The sequence below is a fragment of the Ylistrum balloti genome, unplaced genomic scaffold (assembly GCF_031769215.1).
Source record: "Ylistrum balloti isolate Yb309-2 unplaced genomic scaffold, AGI_CSIRO_Ybal_v1 Utg370078, whole genome shotgun sequence".
NCBI lineage: Eukaryota > Metazoa > Mollusca > Bivalvia > Pectinida > Pectinidae > Ylistrum > Ylistrum balloti.
This window is the reverse complement of record NW_026782116.1, coordinates 940,530-962,970: the sequence shown is the minus strand read 5'-3', so window position 1 is coordinate 962,970 and position 22,441 is coordinate 940,530. Positions and strand designations below refer to the sequence as shown.

General features: G+C 33.2%; 1 protein-coding gene across 1 annotated transcript; it reads left to right on the top strand.

Annotated features, from left to right (window-relative positions):
• Positions 1-852: 852 nt before the first annotated feature.
• On the top strand, positions 853-20,550 carry LOC132549812 (E3 ubiquitin-protein ligase LRSAM1-like). Its single transcript, XM_060213785.1, has 23 exons — positions 853-943; positions 1,937-2,177; positions 2,889-2,942; positions 3,776-3,820; positions 4,223-4,294; positions 4,464-4,532; positions 4,940-5,024; positions 5,499-5,663; positions 6,735-6,782; positions 7,282-7,409; positions 8,340-8,369; positions 8,578-8,700; positions 9,229-9,316; positions 9,605-9,701; positions 10,019-10,089; positions 10,309-10,408; positions 10,878-10,968; positions 11,120-11,275; positions 11,521-11,616; positions 12,245-12,343; positions 12,877-13,008; positions 13,374-13,634; positions 14,937-20,550. Exons 2-23 carry the CDS (start codon positions 1,962-1,964, stop codon positions 15,063-15,065), a joined length of 2,355 nt encoding a protein of 784 aa, XP_060069768.1. The 5' UTR covers positions 853-943; positions 1,937-1,961; the 3' UTR covers positions 15,066-20,550.
• The last annotated feature ends 1,891 nt before the right edge of the window (positions 20,551-22,441 follow it).

Below are 22,441 nucleotides of genomic sequence, written 5' to 3'. Positions count from 1 at the left end.
TAAAGTTCATTCTTATTCATATGTTTTACAATACCACCCCTTACAATTTTCCCCAGTGTTTTCACAATTATACAACTTGAGTCCACTAGTCGGTAGTTTCCTTGGTCTGATTTAAAAAAAAATAACTGTTATGTTAGCCTCTGTCCATCCCTGTGGTAGTTTTCCTTCTGTTAACGCTTTTGTTATAAATATATGCCATACGTGTATGTTATTGAAATACATCGTGAAGCGGTCCATGAAGCTCTCGATAGCATATCCAGTTTCCTTTCCAATCAGGAAAAAGGAAATTCTGACACGTTAAACAACTAAGTTTAAACATGACTGATCATATACAAATATTAGAGGATAATACAGCCGACAACGCATAGCCGAGGGGAGATAACTCATAGATATATAAAGTTCAGTAGGGATACAGCTTTTCCGCGAAACATTTATTTTCTTTCAATGCAAGCAACATGTCAACATATAGAATGCAAATACTTTCTCGACAACTCATCAAATCAATATACACTCCAGTCCTTATTTACCCGTGCCGTTTACGATGTATCCTATTAACGGCTAACACAGGGAAAACGCATTCTCTCTCTCTCACTCTCCCTCTCCCTCTCCCTCTCTCTCTCTCTCTCTCTCTCTCTCTCTCTCTCTCTCTCTCTAACATAGTTATTTCGCAAGGACATAAATTCGCAATTTTCGCCATAGGTTAGTTCTTTTATAACTATGATGAAAATGCACGTTAGTGCCACCTTAATATAAATCAGCCAATTAGAACCATTCTTACATATCGCTTTCGGTTTTATAATAACAAAGTCACGTGATACTGATTGGATGTAGTATGTCATAAAATGGAGATCGTAGCAATGTTATTGTGAAATATCGTTTTCGCAGGTATATCTAGTTCAATTTGAACTTTTCGTCGAATATTGTACGACTATTTGTTTTACAGGTAAGATATATTCTACATCGACAACTGTGTGAACCTTTAATGTGATCGTTCGTTTTGATTTATCGATTTGACAAACTGGGATTCACGTTAATCTGTTTACTGGGTTAACAAGTACGAAACACATTTACCATTTTGTTACATTTAAAGATAATTATAAGTTAATGTGATTACTAATTCTGCTATACAGAGTGTTGAATTGTCAAGATTTATAATGAACTTGTGTTATCTATTAACTTCTCAAGTTCTCGGAGTATATGGAGCTCCTATAAATCAGTGATAATACAAGTTATAATGATAAAAACTATGATTGGCAGTAATTTGAGACATTGGTTATTGTTATTTCACAGTTTTCATCAGCTAGGTACAATATTCATTTAGAAGCATATGAATAAATGGATTTAACTACATCACTGTTTAAAAAGTAGCTCTGACAAAACCTAAAATGAACAACTGACAGTTAGACATATCAGTTAGACTGATATTCACATTTATTATGCTGTTATTGGTGACTATGATCGTTTTAAAATGAGCATAGGCAATCAAAATGTAAATATCAATAACAGCGTAATAAATGGGAATATTGACATTAAACAATTAATTTAGAGACAGAAATTGTCTCACAGATCCGTATACATGTAAAATACATATAAGGAAGTCACTTTTTATTGAGGGCTCAGTTTAGTATGTGAAAGAACCATTATTATTTTAATATCTATCAGTAAATAATAGCAACTAAATTAGTTGATAAATACATATCACAACAAAAATGAAGTCGTGACTAAAATTAGATTACAAACCATGAAACAGTTCTGTACATAGAAATAATTGTATGACTTTAAAAATTGAGTTGAAACGTCTTACTTAGACTGGTAACTGAAAGTTGAAATAGGTAAACCTGTAGACATATTTACTTCAGCCAAAGAATACTAATGAAAGATTTGCATGAAAACCTCTGGGTACTTAATCTTAATGTGATAATTTGATCTTTTTCAGTTAATTGCTCACACTAAAGGCCTGAATGGGCCATAATGCATCCAAGAAGAAGACACCGTTGTCATCACCAACCAGTCTTTCATCTGGTAACAATGACAACGACTCAGACAGTGATTCGGACTCCAACCAGGAGAAGATAACTCCAAAATTGCAAAAGCAACGGAGCAGTAAAAAGAAGATGCCACTGTTCAGAAGTCAGAGTGAAGCGGCAAAGCGCCGAATGGAGCATCTGCTGTACTTGGTAGGTTTAAGTACCGTTTATAGTTGTTAGTGCAGCTAAAGTACCAATGTTAATACCTTGCCTCCTTCTATTCTGGCATGTTATTATGACAGCCTTATTCCTCATAACAGAACACAGCCAGAGTGAATCACTCCAGCAGTGATTTTACACCTGTATATTAGTTTGCAATTAATGTAAACCATGTCTGTGATAAATGAGTTGAAGCATGGTTGGTGATTTTTAGCTATAGACATCACAATATAATTAATTGTTATGTTGTCAGACCTACAACATTGTAGCAAAAGCATCCGTCTTGCTGTAGAGATACAAAAATTTATATACTTCTACACATAGATTTGAATTATTCAAATTCATGTACATTGTATGTATAAATTGTTGTGCCTTCATGGGGAAATAGAAATACAAGAGCATGTAAACAATAATGAATTCATTGTGTCGTCACTGATTGAAATTAAGTGGAGAAATTTGGAATTGTTGATGTATATGATGTTTAGAAAGAATAACTGTTACAAGAGTATAGGAGATTAATTACGTTATTGATGTATTTAGTTTAATGATATCTGTACTTCATCAAACACAGTCACTTTGATTGGTCAGACTTTGATTATTAGACATTTGAGCAGAGAAACACATACTGTTATAATGCAATATACAGAGCTTTGTTACATGTATATTTCAGATACATACTGATAAAATGTTTTTTTAATGTAGGGTCAGGAGAGTCCAGATTCGAACTTTGACCTATCCAGTTGTGAAATGTCAGAGGTTTGTAGCATGCGTACCACTTTCTGCAGAGTTAAAAGCTTGCAATATATAATTTTATGAAACTTGTTTGTTTGTTAATTGATTTACATTATGTAAATATTTGGCCAAACTTTTAAAGTTACCACAGGTAAAACTAAGTTGGGATTTTGGACAACATATTCTGTTTGTATGTTGGGATGAGACTCATCAAACTTTAGCACATTTTACTCATTAATATTCTTACAAATATTGCATTATGTACCTATAGGTGGTTGATATCATTTTGGTTATTGTGGATTTAAGTGCCTGTAACTGTGATTATTGTCAAATCTCTATAGATATCTTTATGTATAAGGTACTTTGTCATATGAATCAAAGTGATAATCTGTCAGATATGACACTGTGTAATGTCAATACATCTGTACCACCATCAGAAATTAAGTGCTGCTGCTATTCCTATCAATCCTAGAATATAGGCACTTCATAGTATGGACATCTGAATCTATCAAATAGATTACATGAATATCATTTCAAATTTTCCTCTTTCTTCTCGGAGAGTAATATTTTGGGGTAAAAATGTCATATTTGACTAAATTTTAAGAAATGAAGACTTTAAAAATTTTCATGTTGTATTTTACATGTCATCATATTTAAACATGACAATTATATATCTATGGTTTTTATATATTATGTACAAGTTTTAGTGTATTTTGGAATTTTCGGAAAATTTAGCACAATATGGGATAAGCCAGACATATAATTAATTGGAATTTATTAATAGTGCTACGTATACATGATTTAATTTGCAGAGACACAATGTTATTAGCTTCTGAAATTTGGTTTTATACTTGTAGGTGCCACCCAATGTATATTCTTTATGCAAAGTGCTGAACAAAGAGGTGAGATAATCTGTAATGGTAAAGATCTAGTCAATAGTTAAAGAACAGCTGATCTCTTTGTATTGTTTATATTGATTTAGGAAAATATTAGTGTTCCCACTTCCTGGTATCGATGTGCAGTGAACAATGGCTCAGAAAATCAAAGAAAAAGTTTCTTTATTTCTCTATTCCTGTTAATTTTGATGATGGCAGAATTATTGAGCAATTTATAGCCATATTAAGATAAGTACAGTGATTTGTTCATGACAACATTTCTGTATAACCAGAAGTAATGTTATTTTTCTTTGGTTAACTATCACACTAACTGCTGCAATACACAAATTGATGCATAATATGATAGATCAAACACTGATACATAATATGATGAAGCTCAAAATGATACTTTACTTAAATAATTTTCAGGCATTGCTGTTGAATGACAATTGGATATCAGGATTAGATAGCAGCAAGGTTGGGGATCTGAAAACACTTCGGGTAAGTAATACTGGATGATACACTGAAAGTAATACCATTATGAATATTTTTCTGTTATAGCTGAGTTTAGGTTCCTTTTCCAGAACTGAAATTGTGACAGAATTGATGTTTCACATTTTATATTTTTTCTTTTTGGTTATATCTGAAGTATACAAATTTGTTGATTCAGGTTTTGGACCTTCATAATAATGAAATCAAATTGCTGCCTTTTGAACTGAGTGGTTCATCAAAACTGCAGGTGAGAATATTCATCATTGTTGAAATTAATGGACTTCTGGCAGTGCCTTTATACTTTCTTTTATCATTTAATTTTCTTTTGGACATTTTTTAGTACTAGATCTCATTTGAAACCATTCAATGGATGCCAATTTTAGTATCACATTGTGCTGGTTAGTATGTACAAAAGAAGTATTACCGATAACATCTGGAATAAAGTAATGGCTACACACTTTTCAAATAGATAAGCTCAACCTCATTCTAATTTCTTATTTATAACTTCAAATAACATATAAGGAACTGTAATGTCAAGCATACAATTTAAATCTCTTATTTTGGTTTGATTATGGAATGTGAAATTTGATAAAAACAGTTGTTTTGTATTCAGTGTTGCTTGATAAATTTACAAAGACTTTTCTTTATTTCCAGGTTTTAAATCTTGAAAATAATAGGTTGGGACGGTTACCTGAAAGCCTCAATAAACTCCGCCATCTCCAGACTTTGAACATAAAAGGTACAGTATTTTTTAGTTGGTCATTTCATCACACATTTTAAACTCACAGTGAACAGTTTGTAAATATCATTGTGTGGAGTCCAACATCATCCATCAGCCTGTCTGTTGTGGGTCAACTTGTTTTTGAACAATTTTTAGATAAGCAAGAGGCTCAAGGTCATGTCATATGGCTAGCAGCATATTAGAATAAAGAGCTATCATGTTTGCTCAATTAAATACTTGACCCATTTTCAAGGTCAGTTGCATCAAAATGTTTAAAAACGTTCATGACATTTGGCTGGAGTGTGCTGTGATGGATATATATACCAGTTTACAGATTTTTCTTAGCACAGAAATTTAACATATTAACAAATTTCCATGGAGATACAAGATTTAATGAAAAATATCAAAGATAAGACCATTATTAATTTGCTGGTGAAATCTGATATCATGTTAATGAAATATTTTTATTTATTTTCATGACTGTTTTTACAGGCAATAAATTCAAGACATTGCCGATGAGCATTTGTGGATTGAAAAGTTTACGACTGCTGGATATATCAGATAACCTCATCACCTCATTACCAAAGGAATTATGTCAAGTTGTAACCTTAGAAACTGTAATTGTGGATGCTGGGAAGATGGTGTATCCTCCATCAGGTATTGAAATTAAAGATTATCATCACACATGTACTTAATCTGCAGTGGAGGCCGTAAATTATCTGATGCAGAAATCATTGTTTAAATGTTCTGTCCATGATGATAATTGTAAGTCGTCAGAATCCAATGATCTGTGACAAAGAATAATAAGATGTGGACTAAGGACTTGTTATTTACATATTTATATATGTTGGTATAAAGTGAATTGGTGTATATCATATACTGTACTTTTGTTTGCTGAATAGGTCGCAAGGTTCTATTACCTTATAATTGTTATCTGGTATTCTGGTTAAAATGATACAATAATAGTGGTAAGCAGAGCTTAATTTCCTATTTATTACTTATATATATATATATATATATATATGTTCACCAGGTATTGCTTAACATAAGGTAAATTGTTACCAGGCTGTATTTCTGTTTGATATGCTCTTTCTATATTCACCGCCCAGACATGAATGAAACGTACAATGGTAATTTTATATTATGGTCTTTTAATTAAAGATTCAAATGTCTTTGAACTGAGCATTTGGATAAGATTATCAGAATAAAATTTGGTGTTTATATAGAATATGTAAATATAATTGATACCCGGTAATGTTAATTGTATGAAGTATGTAAGTACATTATTATTCAATATCAATGGTATGATCCAGTATTGAGTCTGAGCAAACAAATGGTATTTGGATGCATGCTATGTATTTGATAAACATAGCAAAAGTGAACAAATAATAGAGAAGAATATTTATACCGTATTGCATCCTCGGTACTCCAGAGGTTACAATCACTATCTCTTTCTGCACCCCTGTAACATGTCATGGCAATATTGAAGGCACAAGTGAGGTAATTTGAGTGATTCCTGAAGTAAAAACTGACCAATCACAGGCCGATATGCTCCTTTTGAAGATAAGAAAGGAGCAACACCCACTTCAAAGCCATTACAATATACCGTTATGCGACCTCAAGATTCATTTGATGTCCATGAAAGGGTCAAACTAGTCTTTTCACATTGTCCACAAGGTTTTGCACAGGGAACCTTAAATGTATTGTGGTATTTTACATTTCTTTCAGATGTGTGTTGTCAGGGAACTGAAGCCATAATGCAGTTCCTGTGTGATGGTAAGTAGCAGATCGGTTGTTAACCTGTGAGATTTCACACCACTTAGGAAGAGTCAAATATATCAGGGTGAAATCTATGTTGATTTACACTAGTAAATGCTTTCTCTCACTGATTCCTTATTTTGGTGTCTTTCTGGGCATTTTAGAATAACTTGACTTAGTAGGAAATCATGCCAATGTCCAGATAATAGCGTTTCCTTGTTTTGGCCTTTGAGTGATGTCAACTGTAAAAATTGACATCATGGATGTTTGTATCAAATGTGTGTACTAACAGATCAACTTTGTCGGGAATTCCATTCCTCTGTACAGTTTCCTGAAATGAAGCTGAGGTTCATTGAATCTTTCATTTTACACCTGGGAGAATTTCATTTTTTTATGCATATACATGCAGATGTTCAATAGTGTTTAAAGCACAAGATTTACACTTCAGGTCTAGGACATAAACTATACATTTATACAGATATATATCCTAGTATGTGTACTATGTTGATGTTTTTAGAGAGTGGAGTGGAGTATCTGCCACCGTCCAATTTCCTGTTAGGGGTGCTTGATTCTCCTGATGACGCGTCGCCAAACAAACCTAATGCCTCCCTATACCAAACTGCTGCTGAGGAAAAAGCTCTTCTTGTGAGTATTACAAAACGCTCTCTTTGATTTTTTTTCAATGGTGTTGGAGGGTTGTGTGATGAAGATGGTAATAAAAGTTTGGAGAACATGAAATGAAACGTGTCCATCATGGGCAGTCTCAGTCTTGTGTGAATAAACATATTTTGCAAATCCTTACTTTATTGATCAAAATGAAACCATGCTGATATTTTCTTATCATAATTTTCAAAGATTAACAAACCAAGTAATCTGGCCACAATTCTATTAAATATTTTGTCACTGCAGTATTCCATATTTATTATGGATAAAAACAAGGGTTCTATGCCACTGTACTTCAGTAAGTGTTGAAAATTGCAGAATTTTGTTTCCAAGGTTAATAATTCCTACCCCACTGGACAGAAATATTCACACTTCCAGTGAGGGTAAGATATTTATATCTTACCCTGGCAAGACAGCCTACATGTATAGGAAGTGACATTTAAGGTTCATGTAATTGAAATGACATCATTTTCATGACATGTTGGAGTTAATTGGGGTCATTGCCGTCATTAACAATTGTCATCTGAGCCTCAAATGTAAATGACTACAACAATGGTTGTAATGCCACATGTATATTTATTTGCTTATTTATTTTTAAGAGGGGTAGAAAAAGGATCATTCCCTACCTTGTTGGTAGGACAGAGTAATCTCTACCCTCGGGAGAGATTCTTGACAGTCTAACCCTCAGCAAAGTGTTGGGTTAAACAATCAGGAATCTCCTCCTTACGTATGGATTTCTCTGTCCTACCCTTCAGCTAGGGAAAGATTCTTTTAATCTATAGTACCTCACATAAGACAAAGTCAACACTGCAGTTACTACGTGTTTAAACTTCGAATTAAAACAAGGAAACATTGGCATTGAATCTATATGAATCTTATATTCACTGAAGTTTTGTTTTTATTTCATTCCAGAAAACCTTAGAGGAGCAACGCTTACAAACGGTAATGTATTTGCTGATAACATCTAATAACTCTGATGTTTTGTCAATTTGATTAATATTAGACAATACTTCTGGCACAAAACAATTCAGAATACTTGTACCTGGTAAAATTGTCTGTTTCGAGATCAAAGTACAAAATGTAACTTTAGCCCATTGACCTTTCAGTGTTTCTGTGAAATGGTTATGATTTTTGGCTGTGTTTTGTACAGGAGAAGAAACGCCTGGAGAAGATTGAATTGGAGCGTAATTTAGCAGAGAACCAGAGAGAACAGGCTTACCTGGCCAGTCTGGCCCAGTCACGGAAGCAGTCTTTTATTGACACAGTAACTGAGGTTGGTATGAAACATTGTTGTTCAGTGCAACATTGCCAAAGTGATTCATCTCAGAACTTATCACCCCTTGAAACGGAATTAAATGGCTATGTAATGGATGATATCCTCTTTATTTTCCTCTCATTTCCAAATGTCGAACCAATTTTGTGATTAAGATATACTGAAAACTATTCTTGAAAACTGGTCTAATCTCAGCAATCATGACCCGAGTTCCAACAAATGAACCATGAAATCAACACCTGTGGTGACAATCATTAGCCTTGTGCCCCCAGGGCTTACCTGTCATAGGAAGGATTTGTACACGTAACCTATCCTAATAAGGAGGATTGTTATTAACTTTATTTATAATTATCACCAATGAAAATATGAAACCACTTTGAATGCATCCATCTTTTCACCAAAGCAAGTATGGGCAATACATAGGACCAGACAAATAGTCTGGATAACCTGAAGTAATGCTGCATGATCAACTTCCAAAACCTGTTCCTTGAGGAAACAACTTTTTTGATAGAAAGTGTGTGTTGACAGGACCAGAACAAAATTGAGCGTGAATTAGAAGAACTAAGTATGAAGAAGGATGAAGAGCGGAGCCGACTTCTCACAGACCTGAAAATGAGTAAGTATTCTTATTGTTTAGATGTCATGATTAAAGGAGTGGCAACTTCTGAAGAAATGGCTTTGTAGAAATTACAATTAAAAATGATAATACATAGGAGGCAGATGTTAAACTTCTATCTCTTCTGCTTGAGTGATATGCAATGTAAACTGGATCATTGGTGTTTTCTTTCAACATCAACTACATTAGTTTTGTCACCACACCTGATCATGTAGGGATGATATTGATATACACCAGACACTATGAAGATTATTGTTGTTACTCTTTGCTGATTTGTTTGGTTGAAAGTTGAGGAAGGAACCAATGACCTGATTCAAAAGATGCTGGAGATGAATGAGAAAGCAAGGAAAAATGAGGAATTACTGGACCACCTGGAGAATGAAAGGTACATTGTTTTATTTTATGATAATAGGTTAAAATTAATAATTGTTATTAAATGTTTGAAGCTGCAAAATGGTTCCACAGAATGAACTTAACATGTGTAAGGGGTTAAAATTACTGTTAGATAACTGATATTTTCAGATAATTTGTAACGTCTTGATATTCTAACTGTCGGTTAAAGTTCAAATATTGTTTGTACTAGCTGTTTGTAGTGCTTTTATCGTATATATTGTGTACCGCTTTGTGTATATGAACTATTACAATTAAGATATGGAAAAAATTGTGAATGATGCATACTGAACTCAGAGTTTTATGTGATAGGATAGAGAGGGAGGAACTGTTTGTTGTGAGATGGGAGGAGGTGCAGAATTTGAGGAAGAAGGAAGTTCTTGGTAAGTAAATTTTATGTGAACGTTTTGAAATACCTTTCTAATTCAGACATGAATTGTATTGATGCTGAATCTACCAGCTGTACTTGATTTACATAATTTGTTGCAGTAAGATTTTGTGATTTCTTAAAATTTTGTTAATTCTGTTCTGAAAAATAAATGAAATCTTCATACTGTACCAGGTTTGCTAACATAAATCTAAGACCCTTTCACTTATTTCAGATGCAATGAAACACATACTAAACGAGACAGAGGGCTTTGAGAAGTTGCGTAAAGATTACACCAGTAACAAAGAGTTTGCTATGCAGAAGGCACTAGAAGAGTAAGTCATCTACTGTATGATATTGATGGTATATAAAAACTTGTGTTAGCCCTATATTACAGACAGAAATTTGTCTTCTACAGCAATGCCACCTAATCTCCCAGTTATGTAACTTGACACATATAACCTTATATACACAACTTGTTTCCATTTGGATGATTTCCTTATATTTCTGTCCATTCTTTAGGAAAAAGGAGTTTTGATATTGAAGTAGCATTTGTTTTACAGTTCTAGTTTACTACAGGTTACAAAACAAAATTGTCACTGAATCATTAAATTGATGTTTTACTTGTTACCATATTTAAAAACAGTGTGTATTTTGTACATATTGTATCTACAAATGATCTATTCAAAGTATTAGCATTTTGAAATGGAGGAAAGAACAGGGTTTTATGTATTTTATATATTTGAAAATAATACAAAATAAATTTTGATAGCTTTATTGGAGGTTTTCCTTTGAATTTGACAGTGAGACGATGCAAGCAAGTGGACAGGTTGAGAGTATATTGTACCACAGAGAAGTTGGAAACATGATTCTAATAGACATCCTTAAGGAACAGGTATGGCAAATTATTGTTATGGATTATTCGTTAAGAAAATACATCATGCCTGCATGTTATACTGTCTAGTGGTTTTAGTTGTCTCCCTTGATTAAGTTTAAAGTTTATGTTACTTGATACATTGATAATGTTGTTTCGGTTCCCTTCACAGGAACAACTACAGCGTGAGGCATTTGAGGTCCTTCAGCTCCAGAAGGACACTAAACACCAAAGGATTAGTGGTCAGATAGCACTTATACAGGAGGAGCTGATGAGTCTGACGGCTGTGGAAATGGAGAAACGCTCTATGCGAATGGAGGAAGAAATTGTATGTATATATATGTATGATATAATGGGGAAGAATAAAAATATACTTTACTTCGAAAAAATTGCAAATAGATAAATGCATTACAGTTTACGATATACTTTACAAAGCACTTGTATAATGTGATAAAATGTATAATATTCTGACGAATGTTATTTTCTTCACAAACTCAGTCTTAGGATGAAAATTTAATTAATTCTCTCAAACATTTTGTAAATGTATCAGTGTGTACTGTGTGGTGGTTACAGAATATAGTGGCGGAGAAGAGGATTGCCTTGATAGAATTATTGTCACAGCTCATGCTGGAACAGGAGAAACGACAGGAAGTGCTGAAGAAACGTTTGGTGAGTATCTCTCCATCACTTCTGACTTTCAAAGATTAATGACAAATTAATGATTAATGATATTTGTATATCATTTACCTCAGCCCAATAGAAATTATTGCATCCCACTCATTAGAATAAGAGCTGAATCAGAGTTTAATATTTAACAGAATTTTCATTGTTTCAAAAACAAAATAAATACTAAATGTGTTAATATAAATGTCAGTGAATGAAACAGCTAAACAGTTTGGCTCTAAACATTAACTGTGTAATACTAGCATTCAAATGATGTATGTACCTGATCACTGCTCTATAAGTAACATTTTAAATCAAGAACAGTTGAAAAATCCCATTAAATTTTCTTTTTCTTGAGTAGGGTTTGCATTTGCTACCATGACTTCACATTGTAAAGGGCATGCAAAGTCATATGCATTAAAAGTCTTGGATTAGTATCAAAATATCAAACCAGAGTGATGGAACCAGTTAAGACCCATTTTATTGCAACAGTAACATAGATATATGAGAATCTCTTAAACAGAGTTCTTGGGTTGTGGTAGTGCCAAACTTGTGGTGCCTGATTTCATTTAATGTTCCCGATGCATGTATTTGGTATAAAAAATGTAATAATAGTTGTATTATTTGTGAGCAGAAAGAGATGGAACAGCAGAAGTTGGATGGACAGACAGACTACTGGTTGGTGCAATATCAGAGACTCATGGATAAGAAACCTCAGGCACTTATAGATCAGGTATGGCTTTTCTATGTAGTCAATACTCTTATGAGATTTTAAACTTCTACCAATTTGTTTTAATTACCCACTTGACCATTGAAAATTAATATTGCTATCACGTTTTTACAAGGAATGTAGTCTAATGAGTGATATTTGAACAATCACTATTTTATATTTTGCTAACTTTTGGCATTAAAATCAATAACTCTTAATGTTTGGTTTTTTCTGAAATTAGAGATAATTTTGATTCCTCTTCAATATTAACCTTTAAAGTATTTTGCGATAAATATGAAATGTATTCAATTTCTATCAACAAATTCAAATAAGTTGGATCAGATAGAGCCTTGGCAGTCTTGTTTAAGGTAAAGATGTTTTACACAGTGAAGCCCTACCAGAGGGTTATTTTGAATGATGTCTGATATCTCTATAGGTCTTTCTGACCACTGCAATCTCACAGGTTGATGGGATTGGATTACTGGGTAATTGCGGAGCCTGAGTAGTTTGGTTTTGTTTTGTTTCATGTATAAATCTGTTCTTTCTTTGATTATCAGGAGCGACAACTAGAAATCGCTGTAGTGACCATTCTGGAGGACTCCTCTGCTGGTGACTATATCCCTCTGTTTGCTCGCCATAGAATTACCATAGAAACACTCATGCAACTCTCAGAAGATGACCTCAAACAGGTTAGTGGCAGGGATAGTTTTAATGAAAAATAACATTACTAGTGGAAAAATTTATTGAAATACATTATACTCGGGTCTGTGTTAATATCTTACTAAAATTTGATGTAGAAGATCAGTCAAGGTATCTTGTAGCTGAAGGACCTAAATGTTACAGTTGATTTGTTTTCATCCGTTATATAATTGACTGTCCAGTTTCAATTACTGAATGAATAGATAAGTATTACAAATATCTGTCATGTTGTGCTAGTGAACGTTAAATCTGATAACTCTAACACTCAATAATTGTATTAGTATCCTATGTGAGGTAAGATGAGTCATAATGAGACATATTATTTAAAGTGCCTACTGTTTATATTGTGTAACAGATGGGAGTGCATGAAATGGGGCTGAGGAAGTCAATCCTACGCAACCTTGATCACTATAGAGAGAAAAAGGTCCAACCACGTTCGAAAGATTCAGAGACTGGGGCATGGGACTCCTTCTTGGAATCTAAGATACAACAAGATAATGATGGTGAAAGTGATTTACCAGCACCATCAGCACCGCCAGTGGAACCATGTACTAGACAGTCCTCAGTCCTCGCCAGGGGAGTTAACTCTGAATGTGTCGTGTGCATGGATCAACCTGTGAGTATTTGCTTCAATCTATATTCCTTCATTCTGGAATATAGAATGGTACATTCCATGTTTGATTATGCTACATCCTGCCAGTAAATATTGTGTTCCATACATTAGAAATTATGAAATATTTAAATGATAAACTGTAATAACAGTTAATTTTACCTACTTGAGGTTTTGATTAAACTGCCTGTCTCGGACATTTTCTAGTCTCATTGATCTCTTCTCTTTGACATAGAAGCCTGTAATTAATTGTGATATTAGGTTGGTAGTGTGAATGAAAGCTATCATGATTTTTCAGTATTCAATGACCTCGACAAACTTTAAAGTTTATAGAGATCAGGTGTTAGTAACCTAGTAATGTGCTGTTTCATGGTTGGAGCCAGATGTATTTGGAGTCAGTAAATAACATCTTCTGCATAAGGAACAGCCCCAGGGACATAATGAATTCATGACATATCAAATTTTGGATCCAGTGTCCCGTGCAGAAAAAAGTTCTGTTTTTGCAAAATTGAAATAGATTTCAATCACAAAATCTTCTAACAAATGTATTTGTGTTGATGTGCTTTGGTCTTTACCCACATTGAATATCACTAGAGATTATAAACAGGAGGCAGATCAAACTTTAATAGATAATTAATTTCATGAGTTGAATGCATTAATTGGTCAAGTTTTTATACTGACTTTTCCAGACTACACAAGTGGGTTTTTTCACATTCTGACTATCAAATGAAATCTATAAGTATGAGAATAAGTTTTTTGACGAAGGTTTGAGGCAACTTTACCCTGTTGTAATTTTTCATGAGTAGCAGTGTAATGGTTGATAAGCTTGAATATTGTTTCTGTTTTCTGGTTTTTTATTTTATAACATCATCGACATTAGTATATTTGTTATAAGGTAGGGGTATATTACTTGTAAAAAATCATCGGTAATAGCGGGTATCTATGGTCAAATTAAGGTACAACAAGTATCCAAAATGTACCTTGAAGATGCTTGCAAATAATCCCTTTTCTCCTTTTGGTATTTTCATGGGGGAGGGGGCTTACTTATGGATATAACTTTCCAGTTTATGGGAAAGTAAAATGTTTTATTTTAAATAATCAAGCATCTGTAAAAACGTTTCAGAAATTGTAATGCTTAATACGGCTGCTAAAAAGGATATAATGATGTTTGCATTTGAGAACTATTTTAATATCTTTCTTGTTTTTATTTCCTTCACTTTATATACTTCTACACATATATCCAACAAACCTGACAACATGACTTTCAAAGAATATGTGATAATTTGTTTAACTGTTTAACTTTTTCAGACTGATGTGATATTCCTGAACTGCGGGCATGTGTGTACTTGTAAAGATTGTTCTGTGAAGGTACAGGATTGTCCTTTGTGTCGAGAGCCAATCATCCAGCGAATCAAACTCATGATTTCTTCTTCGTGACAGAAAATGAAGATATCTCGTTAAACATGGTTATATGGGACATAGAATGATCGTTTCATTAGGCTTATAGATACTTCTATACAACACAACAAAAACAGACCCAACAAAATGAAACAAAGGATTAATATTCGGGGTAAATATATATATTATATTTATGTAAATTTATCTGTTATTAATGATGTTTATGAATTGGTTATTTCATGATGACACATTTAAAAGTAGACAAACAATATTCGTTTGTCCAACTGCAAGGTTTCAAAATTCCATTGTGATATTTAATGTCATATAATTGATCTGTTGATGGAAGCTTAATTTAAAACACATTAATATACATGAATAGAAAACCAGAAATTAATTCTTAAAATTAAATCTATTTAATGTCTATTTATATGGTATATCTAATTTTTTTTTTCATTAGATGTATTATTTAATTTTTTAGCATGTTTATAAATGTTGGTATAGAAAAAGTGTGACAACATAATCTATTGATTCATTTAGCAATGAAGGTGTTATTTGCTGTTACAGAAATAAACATCTATTGTTTTTATTATCTGTGTTTTAAATCTTTTATGCTCAATCTGTCTGTTAACAAAAGTGTCCAAATACTCAAGATATTCATGTAGTACCTGTGGAAATTTGATGAAAATATATAGGGTTATCAAATCAAAGTTTGTGTCACATAAATGTTTTGTATTAGGTTTTGTGATATTCAATGGGTGGAGCATGACTTCAATTCATTGTATATGAATGATAACATTTGATGGAGTTGATACTCCCAGCAGAATTAAACATCCAACGAATAGTACTGAAGTGATTGTTACCTTTGAAGTGCCACCTAATCTATACAGGACTTTGGTGGAAGAAGGAGGAAGAAAAGTAGTGTTGTTAATAAATTGACTCATAAAGGCCGGACGGACATGATTACATGAACAAAAATTCTGATACATGTAATTACCATTATGTGAGAGCAGTATCTTTGGACACATGTTTATGTGCAATAATATAATGAAACCACAACTAAGGAGCCTTTCTATTGGATATTAATCAAAGGATGTGATCGGAACAATAACTAGGCATGTTAATTATGTACTGGAGTGACAATGACGTCTGAAGGAGGATCTATGTAATACGATAAGTATTATGTGTGTTGTGTAATGCAAGCTTATTCATAATGTAGAAGTCAGAGTACCATTCAGTACCAGTACAGCTAAGATAAATAGCATACACGGTATTAGAGAGGTTGTGGTAAGATATTCTGTCATTCTGTTAATTTATGTTGTAAATTCAATTCTCTTCTTGCCCTGTAAAAGTGACATTTTTTTCATATCAACACTGTGTATCCAGAGATCCTTACCCTGCAGATTTTACTGTTGTACATTGTGTTTATCATTCAGACAGGCATGAGTTTCTCTACACATTTTTTGTAACTCTTTTAATCATCAGAAGGCTTCTTAAGTGCTAGACATTATCAATGTTAAGCTCAAAACCAGTTGTTCATATTTATATTTTGTCAATTTTGTAGAGAAGGGATTTGATTTGGAATAGATGTAACCCCTTTTCTTTTGTACATAAAGGTCATCAAATATCACGTACATTGTGTGATGTATTCTCTACAGTATGATGCTCTTTACCTAGTGCTGACATTTTCTTTGTTCATGCTTCATAAAATATCAAATTCAAGTGTTTGAATAAAGACAAAAGTGGATATAAACCACTGGTTTCTACTGAATTAAAGATTCAAACCTATATTTATATTTTGTATGATTTATTCTACATACTACACACATATATCAAGTATGTGATTAATGTTTGTAAACTAGTATATATAATTATTAGTCCCTTTTCAATTAATATTGCTTGTGGCTGGTTAGTTCTGATCTGATAATCCATTGCTTATTATGACCTCATCAACTATTGATGTTTGTAATATGAATGGACATATTTTGTGATAACAGTATCCAGTGATTGACAGAATTCATTGTAAAGTGTTTATTTCTTGTTTTAATCTGCTGTCATTGTTACCATGGCATCAAATTATACAGCACCTTGTACTCCAGGCAATGTTGTCTTACATATAAGGGAAAGTTATCGATTCTTTGGAGAACTGGCATCTAAATCTCAGTAAGAGCATTAACAATTTCAGTTTGTTTTTATGGGGTTTTTTTTCAAACACATCTGGGTTTTCCAAAATTCAGAAGCTTCTGTATGGTTTAGACTCCTGTCAGTAGACATTTGAACTATTGAGTCGTTTGTTTCCCACAAAGATTGCTGAGTTTAGTGGAATAAATCATTACTGAATTGTGGTAGAATATGTTACCTGTATAAGAATAATACAAAGTTACGTACAAATACATTTGGAGTAAGTAGCTTCACCACTAAAGAGTTGAAAGGTGGCCTGTTAAAGAATTACTGTAATTATTGTTATGTAGGTCCTGCAATCAATTCATTTTTGTGCATTCATGTTGATGGTGAACGTGTTAAGTGATTTTACTTTAAAAATTTGAATGGACTATTCAACTTATCTGCTATGTTCATCCATCCTAAATTTACGTATTCTGGTTTTTCTGAGAAAGATCAAGTAGAAACCAATAAACACATCTGCATGAACAACAGCTTTTGTTTGCTAGGTTTATTGCCCTATAAACAGCAAAGGTCAATTTGAAACAGGGTCTGCATGTACAAGCTGGTGGGTAGCTCACTGGAGGGAGGCCCATTCCATGCCGTCCAGAGCAATTAGGGTAACATGTCTTCTCCAAGGACTCAACCATGTCAGTACAGACTGGTCCGTTTCACAGCTTCCAGAGAAACACAAACAGCCATAGGGAGGAAGTGTCAAACCATGCACCTTAGATCTTCATCCAGGGTTATGTAGGCCAATGCCCTGACAGTTGTTGCAACTTTGTACAAGAGCTGCTATTGTCAACCCTAGCAACAGGCCACATTTATTTTCCATTGGGCTGGCTGTTATAGATGCATAATAAAATATGCAAGTAAGTTTATGAGATATGGATGTAGCAGCTGGCCCATTGGAAATAAATTATTATGGTAACTGGTATTTAGATTTATGGAAAAATGTGCAAAAAATATATTTTTTAAACGATCAGACTTAAAAAATTAGATTTCAAATGTTTCAAATTCAATCTGAATGTGTTAAGCTACATTTGCACCAAATAATGTCTTTAAAATATCCAGTTTTCAAAACGTGATCTGTTCATTAGGTACCTGGTTTTCAGTTACTTGGCGTCCTTCAAGCCTACACAAATAGAAACCTTGTTAAAGAGAGTGTTTGTTATTCACCTGTTCATGTAATATTTTTTTTGAATTTGTGTTTGTTCAAGCTTCTAGCTATCAAAAGCATTCTTTTAATATGGGTCTCATTATTTAGGTAAAATTCAAATCAGATAAACAATATATCTTTTAGTGTCATTTCGTTTGGTGATAATCTGATATAAGGTACAATTCATATGAATGTCGGATGTGAACATGTAGTATTTATACTTTAGAATTAAAATTAGATTTACCAGCCTAATACCTCAAAGCCTAGCATATCTGTTCATTGGGTACCCTGCTCCTGACATTTCTGTAACCAAAATTGTACAATTATTGGTGTTTTATATATACAGGAAGGTTTTTGCATGTTTATTGATTTGTAATACAATTATAGTCTGTTGGTGTGTACATGTCTGTTTCACTGTTAGAACAAGTATCTGGTTTTTTTCTGTGATAACTAGTGGACACTCGAGGCCAATCATATAATTAGCTGTAAAGGAAGAATGATGATAATGTCAGTCTAATCATACAAGTCCAAACAGCACAGATCTTATATTTGTTGTTCCCCCTGATCATTTATACACTTGATAACTGATAATGTAGTGTCTAATTAAATGAATTTTATAATTTTCATATGTAGGTGTTGTCAATTATATAACTTTGTTGTCAGTTGTGTCATTCAGTTATTAGACCCAGTTTATTGTAGAGTGTGGAAAGATATTTTTATCTTTTCAAAAACTGTTCAAAAACCATTCTTTTTCTTATCAGAGTTATCTGAATTGTTTCTAGGTATTCAAATTATTTTCTTTGTTGTTCCTCCATTACAAAAAAAAAATCCCTCCTCTCTCCTGCTTTTTTTCCCCCAAATTGAAATGATGAAACAGTTAGTTTAGTGTCTTGTATCACTTTTAAAACAGATTTTTCAGTCTGTTCAATTTCCCCCTCCCTTTTTTCCCTTCCTTGATTCACAATGACTCACCTTTACATAGTAAGAACAAGTTTAGTGATTCAGTGATTATATGCATGTTAATACCAACATCAGGGTCATGGCATTTGATAATTCTGCTTACAGTGTTTACATTGTTGTGAGTGTCACTAATATATTGTATTACACAAATATATATGTAAATCTCTGTCAAAGATTAAATCATATTAAATTCTTTTAAGTAAGTGATTATTTACTATGTTGATGATGATGAAATGTCTTTCTTGTGTCGGTGTACTGTACTTGACTTGATTAGTGCCCCATCTTCCATCAGTTCTACTTTACACAAGCCAATTATTGGCAATGGACAGTTTATATATCCGTTGATTTTCGCATTTCTATTAGATATAGATAGCATGTAACTTCATGAATACCCATGGTCATACTAAGATCATCACCAGAGAAAGACAAATGGATTTATTTATCCAAGACTACCAGGATCTATTTTTGATATCCTGACTCATAAACCTCCGTAATAGAGATGATGCAATGACAACTGATATAAACAGTCTTCACTAGGGTGTTACTTTGACAGTATAACAGGAAAAAGAAAATGTCATGAAATTCCTGAAAGAAATAAAAGAAACCTTCATAATTTATCAAAGAAATTAGATGATATCACTACTTATATCCATCTTTCAGATCATCACAATAGTGGTTCATCTGTTATCTTGATTGATACATCTGTATTTTAATGTTTGCTGCCTTTCATTCTGAACTATTTAATCACTCAGGGCGCTAATTACGTCTATTATGGTACAAAGACTTTTGCTATACTATACACAACTATATATATAATTATTGTTAACATATACGACTTCGTAATTTCTACCAAAATTAAATTTCCTTCATTGATCAAATGTGTAGTCTTTGGTTTCTCTTAATCTCAATTTTGAATGACAAGTTGAATTACCATTTATAAGATATGTATATATGACAGATTTCTTAATAGCACCATTTAGATCAAGAAATACATGTCAGTTTATGTTGAAATGTCTTTAAAGCCCCCATTACAGAGGTGACATGTCAGAATGAAAGTTGATCAAGGCCTCTGAAAATGCGAGATATAAACAAAGCTATGCTCTCATTCATTTTCTTATGATCTAAGTCTGTTGAGAGGTTAATCTACTAAGGGGTTCAGGAGATTTCTATAACGCCATTTTATTTCAGAAGTGGTCAATAGTAACCTATGACCTTAAATTTTGAATTTGAATTAAAACTGTCAAGATATCTCCTCTACTATCTTTTTATTTCAAAAGTGCGGCCAAGGATTACCTTTGATCTTTAACCTTTAACCTTGACTGATGAACACTAAAATCCTATCTGGTGCAAATCATGGTGGGAAGAAGCTAAGGTGTGAATATAAGTAAAACTGTGATGGGGTTCACGAGACCTTTTGCTCAAGGCTTTTATTTGGTCAAATGGTCAAGGGTAATCTCTGACCTGTGACCTTGACTGATGACCATCATATACTAATCAGGTGTAGACTGGTGGAGTGATGCTCTATCTTTTATATTAATTAAATCTGTCCTGTAGTTCATGAAATATCTTGTGCACAGATGTTTTATTTTAAAATGGTCAGTTTGACCTTGACCAATGACCACTGAAATCTAGTCATATGTAGATCTTGGTGGGATGAAGTTTTGGTGTGAATATGAAGTCAATTTACCAAGGGGTTTATGAGATATAATGTACATTAGGTTATTGTGAATCGAGATGCGGGTGCATGGTCCAAGTGATTACAATACTAGTATAACCTCTTCTCCCAAATTATAACCCAAGTGTGGGTGGTGTGAAATTGAATGTCAGATCTATAAAGCGTGTTGTTAGTCAGGTTTATCCAATGAACTATGTATTGAACCAAGGCTGCAAGAGTGACCCACAGCACACGACAATGTGTATAGGTAAACACATGATGCTCAGTTACTTGGCTACCTGAAATATCCCACAGGTCTCCATTTATTTCATTTGTACAACACTCCATAATACTTAAAATGAAGTATATCTGATAAGGTGATGCATTATGAACCGTAATGAAATAAAGAACATGTAAATCATGAGAGCAATCCTCTAACAATCCTCATTTGCTTTGAATCAGTTTAGATTTACCTTTATATTTATTCTCTTCTGCATGTACAATCAAACGTCCGAAGTTTATTTTCTTAAATAATCCCAACATGGGTTTTATTATGACCTAAAATTATCACTGGCTATAAAGACAAGAGTATCAGTGAAACTGATGAATGCTCCCCAAAACGACTTAATTGGACTCAAAATTTTAATATAGGACAATAATTCTGTAATTAAGAAGTTGTTGGCCCTAACATTGGTTTATTGCACAATTTTATGGTATGACCAATGTATACACCAATTTTGATTATCCTAGTTTTAATGCAAGAAAATGCAATGCTCACGATATAAAAGTTAAACAAAGGGAAGTAACTTTGTACTGAGGCCTAATGGGCACTGACTTTCTACACTGCACCTTGCTTTTGTATGACTGATTTATACATCATGTTTCAATACCGTATTTCAAATGCAGGCAAAGTAATGCACTGGCCACAAAATTTTAATAAAGGGTAATAATGCTAATTAAGGGGTAGTGGGCCCTAACATTTTTACACTGCAGATTGTCTTCACTTGATCAATGTAAACACCAAGTTTCATTATCCTACCTTAAATACATTGTACAGGCAAAGTTATGCTTTAGAAAATATATTTCTAACAAAGGGCCATATCTCTGTAATTGAAGGGTCAGTGGAATTGAATTTGGTACACAGCACTTTATCTTAGTATGATCAATTTATACAGTAAGTGATGCGATTCTTGCTTAACTATTGGCAAAGCTATGCTCTGGACAAGAAATTTCAAACAAAGGTCAATAACTTTGTGATTGAGAGGTCACAGGCCCTAAACTTGGTACATTACACATTGTCTTATGTATCTGCCAAGTTTCATTATCCTTGTTTAAATGCAAGCAATTTAAAGTTGTGATATAGACAAAAAAATTAACAAAGGCCAGTAACTCTGAAATCAATTGGTTGTGGGGCCTTAATGTGGTACACTGCACTGTCTTTATCTTATCAATGTATACACCAAGTTTCATTATCCTAACTTCAAT

Coding starts and splice junctions, on each gene's coding strand:
- LOC132549812 (XM_060213785.1), top strand. CDS start 1,962: ATGGGCCATAATGCATCCAAGAAGAAGACACCGTTGTCATCACCAACC. Junction 6,783..7,281: donor AATGCAGTTCCTGTGTGATG/GTAAGTAGCAGA, acceptor TGATGTTTTTAG/AGAGTGGAGTGGAGTATCTG. Junction 8,370..8,577: donor AGGAGCAACGCTTACAAACG/GTAATGTATTTG, acceptor TGTTTTGTACAG/GAGAAGAAACGCCTGGAGAA.